We start from the raw sequence: 18,676 nt of genomic DNA, 5'->3' as shown, positions 1-18,676 counted from the left end.
GCGTTTTGCATCGGCTTCCGACTCTTGTTGTTTCCTGGGCGAGTCGAAACTCCTAGGAGACCGCGAAGGTCTAACATTGGCACAGAATGATCATCAATCAACGCTGGCCCTCAATACACGTCACATCCCCTACAATGTAAGAGGCGGTTTTGTCTATTTGATTCCATGCGGGTCTCTAGCTTCTAGGCCGGTGCCTGTTTCCAAAGTGCCCGTGAAGAAACGTTGAATGCATGAAAGAATCCACCCGATCACTTATTATTTCTGCCTTTCCAGTGTCGTGCCGCAAGAGCAGAGGCAAGGAAGCACATGGAAAGGTCTTCCTTTAGCGGGTCGGACCCGAGGCCCCCAGCGATAACCGTATCTGCAAAGCGGGGAAGCCCATCGCGGGCAGCGCGCTGCGTCTTCCCGGAACAACGTGGGCGCAGGGCCGGAACGAAAGCGCCCGTCTGGCCCGTTTCCCGGGAGGCCCGGCGCATGCGCAGAGCGCCGGCGCCCGTTCCTTCCTTCCGGCGGCGCCGCCCGGAAGCCTCGGCCCCGACTCCTCCCCCTCGCCGGCTCGGCTGTGGGTGCGGAGCCGGCCGGGTGAGGAGGCGGGTTAACGTCGGCGCTGTCGCCGCTGCTGCCGCCCCTCCTCCTGTTCCAGCCGCCGCTGCCGCTTCACGGCCGAGTTCTCGCGGCCTCGGCGGCGCCCGGCGTGTCCAGCTGCGCGGCCCGCACCCGCGTCCGCCCCGCCGCCGCGATGGCGACTCGCTCGTGCCGGGAGAAGGCGCAGAAGCTGAACGAGCAGCACCAGCTCATCCTGTCCAAGCTGCTGAGGGAGGAAGACAACAAGTACTGCGCCGACTGCGAGGCTAAAGGTAGCGCGGCGTGGCCTTCGGGGCGGGGTCGGGGCCCCTCAGCGACGCCCCGGCGACCCGGGCACGGCCGGAGCGGGCGGCCGGGCAGGTGCCTCCGCGGGTGGGGCCGCCGGGCGGGCCGCGTCCTGCGCTCGGGCTGCGGCGCTGGGCGCCCGGGGCAGGGCTGACGGTGCGGTGGTCGGAGCGCACCGAGTACGGCAGCCTGGGCGGGCGATGAGGGTCGGAATTCATCCGTAGTGTGTTCTAGTCTGGCTTTTAGCCGGAACCAGGAGAAATTTCATTATGTGAGTCTCTTGGACGCTGGGCTTCTGTTCCTGAAGCCTTTAATTCGATTCTCTCCGACCACCTAGCTGGGGGGAGTATATATGTGGACACTGGTTTGTATGCCCCTTAAACGTTAAAGGTGCAGTTTCAAGATGCAGAGACGAGAAGAACCTAATTTTAGTTTGTTCAGTTGGAGGGCTTTTGCCTCAGCCTTTGAAATAGAGGCGCTATTTTTAGCCTGTATGTTTTGGCTTTGGAGATGTGATGTATATTTAATGTCTTATAAGTAATCTCACGGGAAAAATGTTTCAGAGTTTTTAAAAAACAAACCTGTCCTACGGCTTGGCAGTAAAATCTTGCTTATATGTAGGCTTGGTTGGTTTGGTGATAGATCGGGGGTTCTCCAGAGCAGCAGTCAGCCTTTGGGAACGTCATTGAAGATTTCTGCACTGTTTGGCCTAGACCTTTCCTGAAGCTTTCCTGTTCTTCCTCGATAGTGTACAAACAAGTCACGTCTCAGTGGGCAGGTAATGTTTGATGAGACAGCCACACAGCATCGGCAGGTTCCTCTACTACAGCTCCTGGGCTACTGGGAGGTCCCGTGGCCAGACTGCAACTGGACCATTTGATGAGCACTTTTCAATATCCTAGTAGGTCGATTGGACCAACCTTATATTTACCTTTCAGGTGATGAGTTGGAAACGCCTGACTATTGCACTAATATTTGTTTACCTGATATTGATTATGTGTGTGGTTTTCGGGGAATACTGTTCGGTACTGAGGCTCAGTTGCTCACTTACCACTGCACTAGTAAAACCCTGGAAAATGGGCCTTCGAAAGGCCCGAAAAAGGAAGGAGCTGAGGTTTTATAGTATGCATTTTGAGTAATAAGTAGGATAGTTAGATAGAGATGCTAGTAAGCATTACATCTCTTCATTAAAAGTTGAATAAGTTTCAGCAGTTACTTTCCTTTATGTATAGAAATCATTCAAAAATAATTTTTGTTCGAGTTTCTTTCCGCCAAAAGGTATTTTGTAAAATCAGATTTTAACTAATGCTTCCTAAAATAATTTATAGGTTTAAAAAAAGCCATTATTTACCACATGTTGACATTTCCATTTATTCTTTTTGGGGTGGGAGAAGGAGAATCAGGTACTTCTCAAATTAGGACCAAAACGTTACTTCTTCTGACCGGAGGCATAGGGAGCGTTAGTTTTGCTCACTAGTTGGATTGCCACTGAGGTCAGCAGATATGTATTGAATAGATGTCTTTTTTATTTAGTTTTGTTTGGTCTTCTGTTTGTGGGTTTGTTTGTGTTTGAGAAGTGGAGAAGGTGGGAGAGAAGAGAGTAGTACCAAGTGCTCAAGGATGTGCTGTGAAAGGCGTGACCACCACAGTCATGATTTAGAAAGGTCACCACTTTTTCCTGTTGCTGATAAATCTAGAATAGTTTTAAAATGATCTAAATTATTTCACTGTTTTATCTTGATCCTTCAGGGGAAAACATTACGGTTCAAACTACTTGTTGGTTGAATGAGACTTGATTTCATAGTTGTCATAATTGAAAAAAATGACATGATTGGGCAGTTGCTATGAGTAAATGTATTTTGTAGAGTTTTTGAGTCTTTGGTGTGATCCAGCTCCATTAGGGAGCTCTCTTAGTGGAATTCTTGGCTTATTACATGATTTTGGATCCATTACTATGTATGCCAGGTGACACAGTACATGTAGATAGTGGAATTCTGATTATATGTACTATTGTTTTTTTTTGTTTTTTTTTTGCGGTACGCGGGCCTCTCACTGTTGTGGCCTCTCCCACTGTGGAGCACAGGCTCTGGACGCGCAGGCTCAGCGGCCACGGCTCATGGGCCCAGCTGCTCTGTGGCATGTGGGATCTTCCCGGACCGGGGCACGAACCCACGTCCCCTGCGTTGGCAGGCGGACTCTCAACCACTGTGCCACCAGGGAAGCCCATATATGTACTTTTAAAAGACATGCTAAAGGTCTTATTTTACAGCTCAGTTATTGTAAAGCAGTTCCATATTGTATATATGAATTGATGTTCTCCTCACTGCCTAATAAACTATATCAAGCTTTTCATATACTTTGAAGCCACTTCCCAGTTAATTCAATTTTCTTTCTTAAAAAGAATGCTTCCTCCACAGTTCTTTGTACCAGAGCTAAAGTTTAGGGCGAGAGATCGCCCTATTCTGTTGCCTTTTACTAACCAGCAGAAGTCTGTCATTTGGGTTGTGGAATTTTCTTACTGAGTCACCAGTGTGTGCTTTGATAGTATTTGGGAGGTAAGGAAGGAGAAAAGGATGGCATAGGTGCCAGTTTCCTGCTCTTGGTCCTACTCTTAGAAAATCTGTTGAGAGACTGGAGAATAGGACAGGTAGATGGTACTGCCCTTCCTCTCCCTGGCCTCGTTTGGGGCTCCGTGGGAGTTTGAAAGCAGTTCTGTTGCTTGCCGGTTGGTGGCGCTTCACGGAGCCGTGAGGATTTGGAGCCAGACCCTTGCCGACTTAAAAGTTTACTTTTCAGCGTTTAAAGTTTCGTTTGTGGTTAATGCTAGCTTTGATTCTGAGCACTTACGGGTTGGCATGAAAATGTGTCTAAGTTTTGGGGGGTCAGAAGCAGAAGGTGTTTGAACCCTAGAGACTGCCTGGTGTGGAGAGGTTAAGCTCTTGGCCCAGATCACCCACTCATTTCTTCACTCCAGACATCTTGACTTGAGGACACACTGCTGCGCGCTGTATTGGATTAGAGGACTGAACATGTTCCTAAGACCTGAAGGAGCTTGTTTAGTAGGGGCTGCATTTTTGCACATGAATAATTCCAAACCAGTGTGCCCAGTGTTAGAATAGTGGTTGTGAGGAGTGCCGCCCTTGCCACTTTGGGCTGCTCTTCTCCTTGCACCCTGACTTTTGTGCCTTGGTTGTCTTCACAACTCCTAGAATGCTGTGTCAGGGCCTTTGCACATGATGTTTCTTCTGCCTAGGAAGCTCTCTAACAAGTTTTTACCTGGTCAGTTTACCTATCTTCCAGTTTCTGCTTAAGTGTCTCTTTAAGGGAAAGGATTCTCCTTGATCTTCCCAGGTTAGGCGAGGCTTCCGCTTATACATGTGAGACGCACCCTGAGTCCTTTATTACACTTACCACAATTGTAATTAAACATTATTTGGGTAGTTATTGGGAAATGAGGGGTTGGGTTGTAGCTTAAGAGGGAAGAGACCTCGTCTGTCTTGTTTTGCCTTGTAGGCCCAGCCCTTGGCACAGTGGGTGACATATAGTAGTTCATGCGACTCAGCAAATATCATTTGAAAGAGTGGATGTGAATGAGCACGGAGCTGAGGGCAGGCGGCAGGTGTGCGGACGTGAGCGCACATTTGGGCATGAAGACCAACCCGTTGGGAAAGACTCCCAGAAGCAGTCTCCTTTGATCTGGCTCTGAACGTGGGTGGGACTTCATCTGCCAGGTGGAGAAGGAATTAAAGGGCACAGTCAGGTATATAAAACCACATGAGAGGTTTCCGTACAACCCTTTTTTAGGTAAAGTGTTTTTAAGTATGCTCAGCTTTGGTGGTGGCAGGTCAGAGGAAGAGCTGGAGTGGTGAGAGTTGGCTGGCAAGTCACCTGGTTGTAACAGTGGTCCCGGCAAGAGTGTAAGAGGACCTGAACTCTCTTAATGTGAATGTACCGTAAGTCAGACCATAGGGCAGGAAACAGAACCACCGTAGCTGTCATATAATTTCTATTAAGAGGCCGCTCACGGCATCGTTGAAAGGGCTGGAGGAACAAAAGTCAGGGAGCCACTACTGGACTTCTGGTTTCAAGGGCACACGCTGTTGCCCCTGCCACCACTGCCGTGCTGCTTCTCCCCCCGAACTGATCGGAGAACCGGGACTGAGGCTGCTGCAGCCAGTATCTGTTAGATGTTTTTGTCGGTTGCCCTGACTGTAGAAAGATGGCCTCTGCTGCGCTGTGCCTTCCACGTGCAGACCACTGGCCGACCTCATTGATATCCAGTCCCTTGCCTTCAAGGGAGGCTTTTAGCTTTCTAGCCTCTTCACAAATTAGAAACGTGAAATGGAGATTGTGAGGCCCAGTCCTAGAGTCCACTGTGGGTAGCTGAGGACGGGGAACATTTTTCATTAAGTGTTTGATACTTAAGAGTTCTTATATAAACCTATTTTTTTTTTTTTTTTTTTTTTTTAAATTTTATTTATTTATTTATTTATGGCTGTGTTGGCTCTTCGTTGCTGTGTGAGGGCTTTCTCTAGTTGCGGCAAGCGGGGGCCACTCTTCATCGCGGTGCGCCGACCTCTCACTATCGCGGCCTCTCCTGTTGCAGAGCACAGGCTCCAGACGCGCAGGCTCAGTAATTGTGGCTCACGGGGCTAGTTGCTCCGCGGCATGTGGGATCCTCCCAGACCACGGCTCGAACCTGTGTCCCCTGCATTGGCAGGCAGATTCTCAACCACTGCGCCACCAGGGAAGCCCTATAAACCTATTTTAAAGCAATTCTCGGGCTTCCCTGGTGGCGCAGTGGTTGAGAGTCTGCCTGCCGATGCAGGGGACACGGGTTCGTGCCCCGGTCCGGGAAGATCCCACATGCCGCGGAGCGGCTGGGCCCATGAGCCATGGCCGCTGAGCCTGTGCGTCCGGAGGCTGTGCTCCGCAACGGGAGAGGCCACGACAGTGAGAGGCCCGCGTACCGCAAAAAAAAAAAAAAAAAAAAAAAGTAATTCTTATTAAAAAGTAAAGTTCACCTTGAGGTGTTTATGATGATGTTGATGCTTGTAGGATAAATTCATGTAAACAAAAGTCTGTGATTATAATTCATCTAAAGAGACCTGCCAATCTAAAAGTTCCCCCAGAATGCTAAACTTCAGCCTTACGGGTCTGTTCGTTTAATTTTGTGGATCCCGAGGTTTTCCTTGATGATGTGCAGAGTTCTGGTGTTGGAGCTGCGATGGAAACCACGGGTCTCTCTGACTCATCAGTTTATAACTTTGGCTGCATGTGGTCCCCTGCTTTTCTCCTCCCAATACTACTTCTTTGTCTTTTTTAAAGATTAAAATGTTCTTTCACTACTTGATTTCAGTAATTAAGTAAATTTACATCTCCTTAATTCTTGCTGTACAAGATACGTATATTGCCCTTACTGACCTGTACAGACTTGAACCCATGCTTTCTATAAGGCAAAGTCAGATATTTGATATTGTAATTATACATTGACACATTATAAACTCAAGCCTTTTCCTCCTGCTGCTACTGCTAGTGTTTTCCCTGGATAGGATCAACTCATTTTTCTCTCCATTTCTCAATAGGAGAAGATCAAAGAAACTTGGAGGCCATTTTGTTTAATTTGTAGTTATTATCGAAAGTGTTGCCTGCCTTACATTCTGACCACTTTAAAGAGTTGATTTAACAGACTTAAATTTTGTTGGTAAGTCAGTATTTTCTGGTCACTGCAAAGATTAAGCATCATGTCAGGTTCTGTCAAGCGTGCTAAAAAGTTTTGCATGTGGCACACAAAGTAGTTAGGGATCTCAATAGATATGAAACAATGATCAGTTAAATACGAATCTATTTGTAGATTATAGGTTCATTAAAAATTTAATATGGGGAGAACTCACTGTGACTTGGAGAAGGTAAAACTGTAAGGTTGGAAGTTCAAATAAAAACAAATAATATTACATATATACAAATAAATTATATATTGCTTCCTTCTTGCCAGGTACTGGTGTGATCATATATCTTACACGTATTAATTAACATGTATAATAAATCCTCAAAACAGTCTTTTGAGGTAGGTAATATTATTCTGTCTTACAAGTGAGGAAACTGAGGCACACAGAACTTAAGTAACTTTCCCAAGGTCATACAGCTCGGAAGTGGTAGAGCCAGGAAGTTTTTTTTTTTTTGGCTGCACCGTGTAGCATGTGGGGTCTTAGTTCCCCGAACAAGGATCAAACCCGTGCCCCCTGCAGTGGAAGCGTGGAGTCCTAATCACTGGACTGCCAGGGAAGCCCCAGGAATTTTTTCATTAAAATTTTTTTGGTGGCTACCATGTATTTCAAGCACTTTCCTAGGAGCTGGGAATGAATCAAAGAGCAGGTAGGTGAGGTCCATTTTAAAGGATCTGTTGGTCTGTTGGAAGCAGGACTGATTGCAAGGCTGGCATCAGGCCGGGGGGTGGGGGGGGTTGGATTTGGGAAGGGTCTCACCACCCTAAGTGATAAGCCAGTCACTGTGGCTAAACTCTTCATACAAATAGTGTGGTTTATGCTGAACACCTGCCTTCCTTTTGGGAGTCTGGAAATGGCATGTGTGGTAGGCAAGCCCCTGGGCAAAATCCCTTGGCATGGAGTCTCTAGTGAGCTTCCCTGGTTGGTGACACTTCACACCTGTTGTGAGAACTCATTGCTGAGAAGCATATTCAGTGCAGCTCCACTGGAAGGGGACACCTGCACGTCTGTGCCCGATTTCTCCGCGACTTCGCTCCTTGTACCTTTTCCTTTTGCCAGCATGCTTGGTGGCCTTCTGCTGTAATAAATCACAGCCATGAATACAACTGTACGTAGAGTCTTGTGAGTCCTCTCAGTGAATTACCAAACCTGAGGGTGGTCTTGGGAACCTCCCAACATAGTTGATAGTGTGTATTTTCCTCCAGTATGTTAAGAGACCATGTCGGCGTCTCCGCTTATCTCAGTTTGGTCTAGAGCCCAGCCTGGGGGTGCAGCCCAGAGGAGCAGGTGTGAGCGTTAGGGGAAATTCCGACTTTACTGGGATGAGATAGAGGTGGGAATCTGGACTGTAGAGTCAAGATTTTGAACCCAGGAGATCTAGCTCCAGAGTGTATGTTGTTAACTGCATGTTCCCTGCTTGAAAGAAAACATATGCTTTTGCAGTTGAAATTCTTGATAGAAGAGGTTATTTTGGGGAAGAGATTACCACCTTCAAGCTGACTTAAGGTATTTCTCAGAGAGATTATTGCCAAATGTATGCAAATGTGGACAGTGTTTAGTAAAGCCAGGTGTGAGTCTTAACAAGCTTTGCCTCTAACTTGCTTGGTGAACCTGTCCTTGTTAAGCCTTACTGCAAAGATTTATTTCATCTCCCTCATGGTCTGTGTTATTTCCTGAATTCCCTACCTGTGGTCACTTCTATGTCAGTATTTACTATTATTGTTAATTTAAAAAAATTATATTATTGAGGGTGTATAATTATTATTGAGGGCATGAAATAGTTTGGGGTCTTATTGAACTTTGGATCATGATCAAACCTTTATACTGTTTAAAAACTTTTCACCGATGACTTAGGTCTTGCTGAGCAAATTTACTTGGTTATTAGTTTTAATTATTTCAAGGCATATCATGTAACTAACAGGAATATTCCTCACTGGTTGAGAGGTCCTGTTGTGTGGAACGTTTTCATTTTAATGCTTTCTTGGAGTAGAGTAAAATCAAAGAAATACCCCCTCTTCCAGTCAATTACTAAAGCCAAGACATGCTTTCATTCATCATTTTAAAGAAAAAACCTGTAGGTGTATTACATTTTCAATTACTTGTGTACATTTATCAATGTCAGTATTTTTTGCCTAAGGTGTTAGGTGGAGTTTTGTTAACTCTGAATGGCATTTAGCTATAGTATCATATAGAAATGATTTTTTTTGAAAATATTTTACTTAAAACAGAGCTTTAGATGAGGTGCTGTTGGAAATATGTGCTATTTCTTGTTCACATGTATTTTGAGTGGTAAACGTGAGGACTCTGAGGGTCCAGAGGGGAGAGAATTATAAGCTTTCTAGTAATCTTCTATTCTCTTCGACATCCTCCTCTCCCCAACAGCTTTTGGTCTTCGTTTTATAAGAGATCCAAGTGATTGCTTCTAAGAGTGATTGATGACAGACCGTCAGATGTCTGCCGTTGATCTTTTGTAAAGAGTGCATTTCAAGGACCAATGATCATCTTGAACTCAAATTTAAAAAGAAAATAAAAGGAATTTTTTAAATTGTGTAGCAGATCGTATTTAGGATAGCTTTATCTTCCAATATAAGAAAATCTATAAAAAAAATTGTGGTTTAGTCTGGACTTTTCCTTAAAAAATTGAAGTATAGTTGGTTTACAGTATTGTGTCAGTTTCAGGTGTACAGCAGAGTGATTCAGTTATACATATGTATATTTTTTCAGATTATTTTCCATTATAGGTTATTACAAGGTGTTGAATTTAATTCTTGTGCTATACAGTAAATCCTTGTTTTTTATCCATTTTATATAAAGTGGTTTGTATCTGTTAATCCCATAATTCTAACTTGTCCCTCCCCCACTCCTCAGTGACCATATGCTTGTTTTCTGTGTTTCTGAGTCTGTTTCTGATATAGATTCATTTGTGCTACTTTTTATTTTTTAGTTATTATTTTATTTTTTGGCCGCACCGCACAGCTTGTTGGATCTTAGTTCCCCAACCAGGGATTGAAACTGTGTCCTCGGCACTGAAAGCGCGAGTCCTAACCACTGGACCACCAGGAAATTCCCAATTTGTGTTTTTTATTTTTCAGATTCCCCATATAAGTGATGTTATGTATTTGTCCTTGTCTGACTCACTTCACTAAGTGTAATCTCTAGGTCCATCCACGTTGCTGCAAGTGGCAATATTTCATTCTTTTTTTGGCTGAGTAATACGGTCTAGATTTTTGTTTAGTTCATGCATTTCTACTCTTGAAAGTTGCTTTTAGTGTAGGGTGGTGATGGTGCACGGTGCCAAAAAACTAGCAGAAGTGTGTTTATTGAAGTGAAATGATCATTCCTGGTATATTAATTTCCTGTTGCTGATATTAGAAATTATCACAAACTTAGTGACTTAAAGCAACACAAATTTATCATCTTATAGTTCTGGAGGTTAGAGTCCAGAATGAGTCTTACTGAGCTAAAATTAAAGCTGTTTCTTCTGGAGTTTGTAGGGGAGAATCTGTTTTCCTATCTTTTCCAGCTTCTAGAGGCCACCTGAGATGTTTGCCTCCTCACGCCTTTCCTCCATCTTCAGGGTGTCATCTTCAGATCCTTTCTCTCTGCCTCTCTGCTTCTGTCATTGCTGTGATTACATTGACTTTACCTAGATAATTCAGGAGAACACTATCGCATGACTTTACCTAGATAATTTAGGAGAACACCAGTGTCCTTAATTATTCCTGCCAAGTTTCTTTTGCCGTGGAAGGTGACATATTTACAGATCCAGGTATTGGACATCTTTGGGGCCATTATTCTGCTTACCACAAGTGAATTTGTGATAAACTTGTATATTGAACCTAGATTTTTATAATAGGTACTGCTCTGGATGTACTTAAGAGGGCATAGGGTGGTGAAGTGAGTACAGTTTAAATTAGCCATTCTCACAGAAATTATTCTTAAACTCTCATATGCACACAAGAGTCATTTAATGAACTCTTTGCAACATGACCATTTATGTAGAAAATCCTTAGAAATTTATAAAAAAGGTATTAGAACCAGTACTTGAGTTTTCAAGGTTGCAGGAATCAAGGTGATTATAGAAAAATTAACTATTTCTATATACCAGCAACAAACAGTTGGTAAGTTGAAATAAAACTTACCATTTGCAATTGTAAAAAAATATGAAAACTTAGTGATAAATTTAACAAAATATATGCAAGACTTGTATGCTGAAAACTACCACAGATTGCTGAGAGAAATTAAAGAATACCTAAAGAAATGGAGAGATGTACCATGTTTATGGATTAGAAGACACAATCTTTTTAAGATTTTAGTTCTCTCCACATTAATCTGTAGATTCAGTATGATCCCAGTAAAAATCTTAGACGGCTTTTTTGGTAGAAATTGATAAGTTGATTCTAAAATTTATAATGAAATGCAAAGGAGACCCCCAGATCTGAACAATTTTGAAAAAGCGAAAGAACATTGGGTTTCTTACACAGCCTGTCTTCAACAATTAATATAAAGCTACTGGGCTTCCGTGGTGGCACAGTTGGTAAGAATCTGCCTGCCAATGCAGGGGACACGGGTTCGAGCCCTGGTCTGGGAAGATCCCACATGCCACGGAGCAACTAAGCCCATGCGCCACAACTACTGAGCCTGCGCTCTAGAGCCCGTGAGCCACAACTACTGAACTCACACGCCACAACTACTGAAGCCTGCGCACCTAGAGCCCGTGCTCCGCAACAAGAGAAGCCACTGCAGTGAGAAGCCGGCACACCTCAACGAAGAGTTGCCCCCGCTCGCCGCAACTAGGGAAAGCCCGCACGCAGCAACAAAGACCCAACACAGCCAAAAATAAATAAAATTAAAAAATATATATATAAAACTACTGTAATCAAGACAGTGGTATTGGTCTAAGGAGAGACATAGATCAATGGAACACAATAGTCAAGAAATAGAGTCACATATAAGGTCAGCTGATTTTTAACAGAATTGCCAAGGTAAATTCAGTAGGGAGAGGATAATCTTTTATACAACGACAGAATACTCCTCGACCTTTAACTCATACTGTGCTTGAAAATTAACTTGAAAGGAGTAATAAAAGTTGCTGAGATCTTGGGTTAAGCAAAGATCTCTTGGATAGGATACAAAAGCACAATCCATAAAGATAGAATTGAGAAAATGAACTTCATAAAAATTAAAAACTTCTGCTTTTCAAAAGACACTGTTAGGGGCTTCCCTGGTGGCGCAGTGGTTGAGAATCTGCCTGCCAATGCAGGGGACACGGGTTCGAGCCCTGGTCTGGGAAGATCCCACATGCCGCCAAGCGACTAGGCCCGTGAGCCACAACTGCTGAGCCTGCGCATCTGGAGCCTGTGCTCCGCAACAAGAGAGGCTGCGATAGTGAGAGGCCTGCGTACCACGATGAAGAGTGGCCCCTGCTTGCCGCAACTGGAGAAAGCCCTCGCACAGAAACAAAGACCCAACACAGCCAAAAATAAATAAATAAATAATAAAAATAAAGGAATTCCCTTAAAAAAAAAGGACATTTTTAAAATGAAAGAGAAAATCATGAACTGCAGAAAATATTATATCTGATAAGGACTCTTATTTAGAATAAGAAAAAATTTGTACTAGAATGTTAATAGCAGCTTTAATTCATAATAGCCAAACACTGGAAACAATCCAAATGTCCATCAGTTGATAAATGCATAAACATACTATGGTACCTCCATACAATGAAATAATACTTTGCAATATAAAGAAACAAACTAGTGATACAGTCAGTAATGTGGATTGATCTTAAAAACGCTATGCTTAGTGAGGAATCCATACACAAAAGACTCCATGATATATGATTCCAATTATATGGACTTCTAGAAAGGTAAAACTTATAGAAAATAGATCAGGGGTTGCCAGGGATTGGGGGTGAGGGAGGGTAGCTCATTTTACTTTTCAAAAGTAAAATGCTGTACCAGTATGTTGTTTTATTCATTTGGCGGTATAACAATTGCTGTAGATTATATAGCAGATTCTAAATTACTTTAAAAGTCTGTACAACATATACACTCTTGAAGTAATTTTCCTCTTCCATGGTCTGAGTAAAGATTTTGCAAAAGTAGTACTCTTTCTTTTTTTTGCGGTACGTGGGCCTCTCACTGTTGTGGCTTCTCCCATTGCGGAGCACAGGCTCCGTGGCCTTGGCTCACGGCATGTGGGATCTTCCCGGACCGCGGACTCTCAACCACTGCGCCACCAGGGAAGCCCAGTAGTAGTCTTCTTGATCCTGGCTTAAAGGGTAAAGGATCCTTGATTGGTGTCCCTCCCCCTCCCCCTCCCCCCCTCCCCCTCCCCCCCATTTTCAAGTCTATCAGAATACTAATGAGTACTTAAAAATAGTTTGGAAATTATTGGTTTAACCTTTTGTTTTTTCTTGGGAAGTCATGTTATTCATACAAGGCTCTGAAGTTCCTTATGGCGCCTTTAGAATGTCAGTTTTTTGGTGCCCCTAGGGTGCAGGATTTTCTATTAGGCACTATGATAATCTGTAGGGATGTAATGCAAATACAGTGTATAGATAAGATCACCATAATATTCACCAAAAGAATGCCACTTAGTACTGTGAACTCTGAGGAGCTCTACGGTGTTTTCATTCTGTGATGTTGGAATTTATCTGTTGTGAGACCAGTGGCCCGCTTCCTAAGACTTGGAAATCATTATTTGAAGGAAATTCAAATCATAATAAGCAACCTGGGACCCTTGGAAGTCTTCAGTTGCTTAGGTTCCCTCCCAGCTTAGTAAAGCACTTGAAGGCAGGTCTATACCTATGTATCTTTTCCTTCTCCAGAAGGTAGTTAAGTTGGATTGTGTCTTTATTAGTTGTGTGTCTGCTGCAGTTTCTTGAAATTTGTTGAAAAAAATTAAAATTTACTTGTTATGTGGTTGTACATATAAGGAATTCCCCTGTCATAGATTCCCTGATTTTAATGGCTTTCTGTTGTACTCTGCAAAGATAAGTTATTGCTCTATTAATATGCCCTTTCAGCATCTAGAGTTTGTAATCACAGAGGGGTTTTCCTTAAGTTTATGGCTTTTCTTAATAATTCTTTGCTGCTGTTGAGTAAAATTCTATTTTTTGGCTCAGTGGAGATAGCGTACTCCACTCCAGTATCAGGGCTCATGATAGTAAGACATAAATTTGAATAGATATCTCCGAACAGAATTGTGCATTACATTTGATGGCAGACCATGGGGCATGACCTTGATAATAGGGAGCTGTACCTGCCAGTCTTAAGAGTGTGAAGAAGTCACCTCTTACATAGGTGGTTAGATTCCAAAATCAGCTTTAACTGTGCTTTACACCCCCTCAAAGAACAGTGCGTATGATTTTATGTCTGTAACCCTGGATAGTTATTCTTATGAAAACTAAAATCTCAGTATGTTAGAAGAGTTAGACTTTCATTAAAGGAAAGAAGAGGGAAAATTTCTGCATTTTAAACTGTTCTACTTAAAGTTAAATATCACGTTCCTAATGGTGAGTGGGGCATAGGTGGATATTCCTCAGTTGTTTCTCCTTGATGGTGATGTTTCCTGTATACCATTTTCATATTAAGCTTGTATAATCTTAATAAACATGTTGATAAGTTGATAGGATTATCCATGATGGTTTTTGCATGATATAATGCATATGAAGCATTTATACAGAGTCTGATATATATAAGTAGTCAGTAAATGTTGGATGTGAATCCACAAACAACCTTGCTTTTTGAACAGCAGAGAAAGGAGTGTGATTGGAGATAAACTGAAATGTGTGTAATTAAAGTCAGGTTCCTGAAATCTCTTAATTCTTAAGAGATTAAGAGATCTGTTGTCTGCCAGAGTGAGTTTTGAAGATAAAGAGAAAGCAGGTGCAGTCCTGTGTACAACTTCACTGAACACTTCAACCACATCCATTTTACTAGGTACTTAAAGAGGAATCAAACACGGTACCTTCTCTCGAGGTGCAAAATTGTGCTGTTACTCTGCTTGACCAGAGCACTTAGCCATGTCAGTTCTCTCTCCCATGAACAGAGTCTTTTCCTGCTTTCATATAAGTACTTTGTGAGATTCCACAGCAATCCCAAGGGCATAAGAATTCCCACATTAGAGATGGGAACCCTGAGACTTTAACTTGGTCAGAGTTGCTTTGGTGCCAGGATTCTGACTGAACTCCGACGAGACCCTCCAGGCCATTGTGCTGCTTCTCATGTGAGATGTTTGTCTTGGTGTGCTGGAGTAGACCATGAGGGACTTTAAGAAACTGCTTTAACCACTTCAGATGCCCTGCTGGAGCACGGCATCTCCATGTCTGCTTCCTGCCGACTTCTTGTGCCCACCTGCTGGATCCTTCCTAGGACCTGCAGGAGGAAGGAAGGTGGGCTAAGCTTCCTTGGAGCCCCCTGAGGCGAGGCTTAAAGGGCTCCTGGTTTCCAGGGGAAGGAGTGTTGGGGGGGGATTGTAATCTAGTGGTAGGAAAGTTGACAATCTGTATTTGTTTTATTTCATATTTTGTTTTATTGTATCTCATTTCATCGTATTTTATTTCATAATTCAGTAAGAGAACTGTACTGATGCTCTCTGTTCCCACCTGGAAGGATTTCAGAGTAATTCAGACGCGGGAATGAAAGCTTGGGTGCCAGAGGGAGACATTTTGCAACACACATTTAAAAAGACACGGCAGTCTTGTTAACATATTGATATAAATGCTGAAGAGATTGCCATAGACGCGCAGTTTTAAAGTGCCCTTTATAGCTGAATTATAAAAATAAAGCAAAAAATACTTTTCGCTTTCTTTTTCCTCCCAATTACTTTTTAAGAGAATTGTCCAAGGTTTCAGATGTAAGAAAATTGCTTCTTCCTCCTGATTTTGGCTAAGTTTTATTGTTGTGAAAATTTTCTGAATTGTATTTAACATGTTTATAGATGTAATTGATTATTTCAGAAGGGTTAACTTTTTGATGTGGTTATTATAGGAAGTAAAAGAAAAAGATAAATTCTATTGAAATATTTGATACAGATACTTTCTCTTCTTTGTAACGTGGTTTCCTCTTCTGTTTCCATTAAATTATTATTTTTTATGTAAAGGTCACAAATCTGTTGCTGCTATTACTTCCCCCGTATTGTCACATTCAAATAAATAATTTTTCCCTGTGGAAATTGTGCTCAACTATTGTACAGAAGCAGTTTTCCCTCTCATTATTGACTGAAAATTAGTTATTTGGAATTTTTTAGTGGAGACAGCGGTTTCACTTCCGTAGATAAGACAAGGCTATCAGGTGGTTGCCTTCTTTATTGGGCTTTTATCTCTTGTCCCACATTTAGGCAGTTACACTTCTGATTGTTTTTAACTTATTTGTTAAAGTATGCCTGTAAACAACAGGAAACAGTGAGTGATTTTTACCTAAAATGTTTTTCTAGTTTTCAAAAAATAGTGGAGGGGACTTCCGGATTTGGATGTGGCTTCGAGACTGGAAGGAGGTTCAGGTGTCGCTCCGTCCTAACAACAAGGAAAAGCTGAGCAGGCTGAACAGGCAACAGCTCTTCTTAGGTCTACCAGAAAAATGAGGTCGTAGGGCAAGCTGCTGTCCCCCAGATTGCAGAGACAGGTGAATACAGAGAATCACAACTTCCATCACAACTCTGGGAACAAGTACTGAGCTGGGAAAACGCAAACTGCAATAGATGAATTGCTGGAGGCTCCCCCTGGGGGTACTCAGGAGGGCCAAATATGTCTGTGAGCTCAACCTCAAGGGGCTCAGCGCAGTGCATGCCGGAGAAAAGCTCCTAGTGCTTCTGGCAGGAGGAGGGGAGAAGGAACCATTTTGAAATGCACCACAGCATTCTGTTCTTTTAGCAAGGTAGGCCCTCGGGAGAAACTATTTAAATAGAGCTTAACTGACCCCGGGAAGCAAGTACCTAACTCCAGGCAGCTCTAGCCTTTCGAGTGATAGAAGGGAAATCCCAACTCCTGCCTAATCTAGCCGTCCTGTCCACCCGAAGGAAGGGGGCGGGGCGGGGGTGGGGGTGGGGGAAGAAACGGAGGTTTGTGACGTTCCCAGTACAGAGGCAGAGACTCACTGGCAAACTGAAACCTAGTCACAGGGCTATAGCACGCTCCACTCGTCAGCCCCTCAGCACCACATTGCTGAGGCCTATTTACAGCAGTTTCTTTTGCCCGGGAGGGCATGTCCGGCCGTCAGGTAAAAGCTACAAGGCATACTAGAAGGCAAAAAAATCGTTGAGGTTCTTCAATTTCATAGTGAAACTGTTATCAGGTATTCGAAGTATGGTGATAGTCTGCAGCCCACACCTCGTGAGATATAAATGTAATTGGAAAAACCTGGAAAAATATTTTCATATGTTTAAACGAATGTATAAACCACATGTATATATTACTTAGTATGTAACGGCTAAAGTTACTATATGTTCAGATTGAATAAGCTTATTTATTCACATCAGATCTATACTAAATTCCTTTAGTCTAAAAGTTTTTATAGAGGGAGAATATCAGTCCCAAACAATACTTACTGATCCGCCACAGCTGAGTAACAGATCTTTAGACCAGTACCACTCAGCTGAGCTTTAATCTTTATGGTACACCTTGAATATTTATTTTCAAGTTACTTTTAGAATTCACACAAAGTAAGGAGCATTATACTGATCAGAAGACATTTCATATATGTATGTGTCCCCTGAAAATACTTAAAGTAGAGGTTGTAATTATTATTTATGTTAAGCCTGGGTTTAACATCTCTTTACCAAGTCAGTGGTAAGGAAAAAGCTGGGAGTGGGGCTCTTCAAAGTTAAAAGGCACTATACTTTTTGAAAAAGTCCTTTACAAAAAAATTTTTTGGAGGCATATTTTTGGGAAGTAGAATATGTACTGAGTATTAGAGGACATTGAGAACTTACTGTTAATTTGGTAGGTGTGGTAATTGTGGTTATGGGGAAAAAACATATTTTTTAAAGCTTCATACTGAAGTATTTAGGGGGGTGATGTCTTTTGCCTGAAATTACTTTAAGAAGCTTCAACACACAAAAGATGAAGATGGCAAAGTATTAACAATTATTGAATCTGGGCAGTGGGTATGTGGGTGTTCACTATACTATTCTTTATGTATTTCTGTATTTGAAAAATTTTGATAATAAAAGTTAGGAAAAATTTCTAGTTTTTGTGCCTAAGGAATAAACTCAAACAAGCCGTCAGCAAATAAGGAGGACCCTTCTGGACTTAAAAAATGTTCAGTTCACTTTGCTGTGCAATTTTTTTTCTCTTCAGTTAGAAGACTACATTAGTCATCTAGTCTTGACTGACAGTATGTGTCTGGACATTTATGTAATCTCATACCGAATGACTGTTTTTCAACATCCTATCAGCTATTCTGAACATGCTGGGAGTCTGTGTAAACATACCAAGAGAACAAAAGAAGTTAAAAAAAACCCTTCAAATAAACTATTATTACAAAGACAGTGATTAGGGAGTAAATAAATTAGCTGTTGGCTCTTTATGGTAGGCCCTACTCATTTAAGGATGCTGGATCAGAAAAAGGATTATCATGGAGCTGTTTGCGTACTGACTAGCTGTTAAGAAAGTGTTTGAAAATGTAGTGATGAGTGTGGTACTAATTTCTCTTCTTCCTTATCCTGTTTTTTAAGAACACAATGAATGGCAACAAACCATGAAAATACACCAGAACCTCTAATGCTGATCCCTAACTTATATTTTATCCAGGGGTTACTTAAAGAAGTATTGGGAAGCAGCCGCATAGCACAGGGAGATCAACTCAGTGCTTTGTGACCACCTAGAGGGGTGGGATAGGGAGGGTGGGAGGGAGACGCAAGAGGGAGGGGATATGGGGATATATGTATGCATATGGCTGGTTCTCTTTGTTGCACAACAGAAACTAACACAGTATTGTGACGCAATTATACTCCAATAGAGATGTATTAAAAAAGTATTCATTTCACATGTATTTTCTGAGCACCTCTTGTGCGTAAGGCATGGCTGCTCATTGCCATACAAATTGACGTTGTATAAGGCGCTAATGAATCCTGAC

General features: G+C 42.5%; 1 protein-coding gene across 4 annotated transcripts in view; it reads left to right on the top strand.

Moving 5' to 3' along the window:
* The first annotated feature begins 536 nt into the window (after positions 1-536).
* Positions 537-18,676, top strand: part of SMAP1 (small ArfGAP 1) — a 148,785-nt gene continuing 130,645 nt past the window's right edge. For 2 of the 4 annotated variants that reach the window (XM_067702844.1, XM_067702843.1), the window contains exon 1: positions 538-857. In XM_067702844.1, the coding sequence (XP_067558945.1) occupies positions 740-857 (118 nt within the window). In that variant the 5' untranslated portion in view covers positions 538-739. Of the gene's footprint in view, positions 858-18,676 lie in introns of all 4 variants that reach the window. The other 2 variants (XM_067702848.1, XM_067702847.1) reach the window with 2 other exon arrangements.

Source organism: Pseudorca crassidens, chromosome 13 (genome assembly GCF_039906515.1).
Source record: "Pseudorca crassidens isolate mPseCra1 chromosome 13, mPseCra1.hap1, whole genome shotgun sequence".
Taxonomy (NCBI): domain Eukaryota; kingdom Metazoa; phylum Chordata; class Mammalia; order Artiodactyla; family Delphinidae; genus Pseudorca; species Pseudorca crassidens.
The sequence above is the reverse complement of the archived record's forward strand: the minus strand, read 5'-3'. Positions and strand labels throughout refer to the sequence as shown.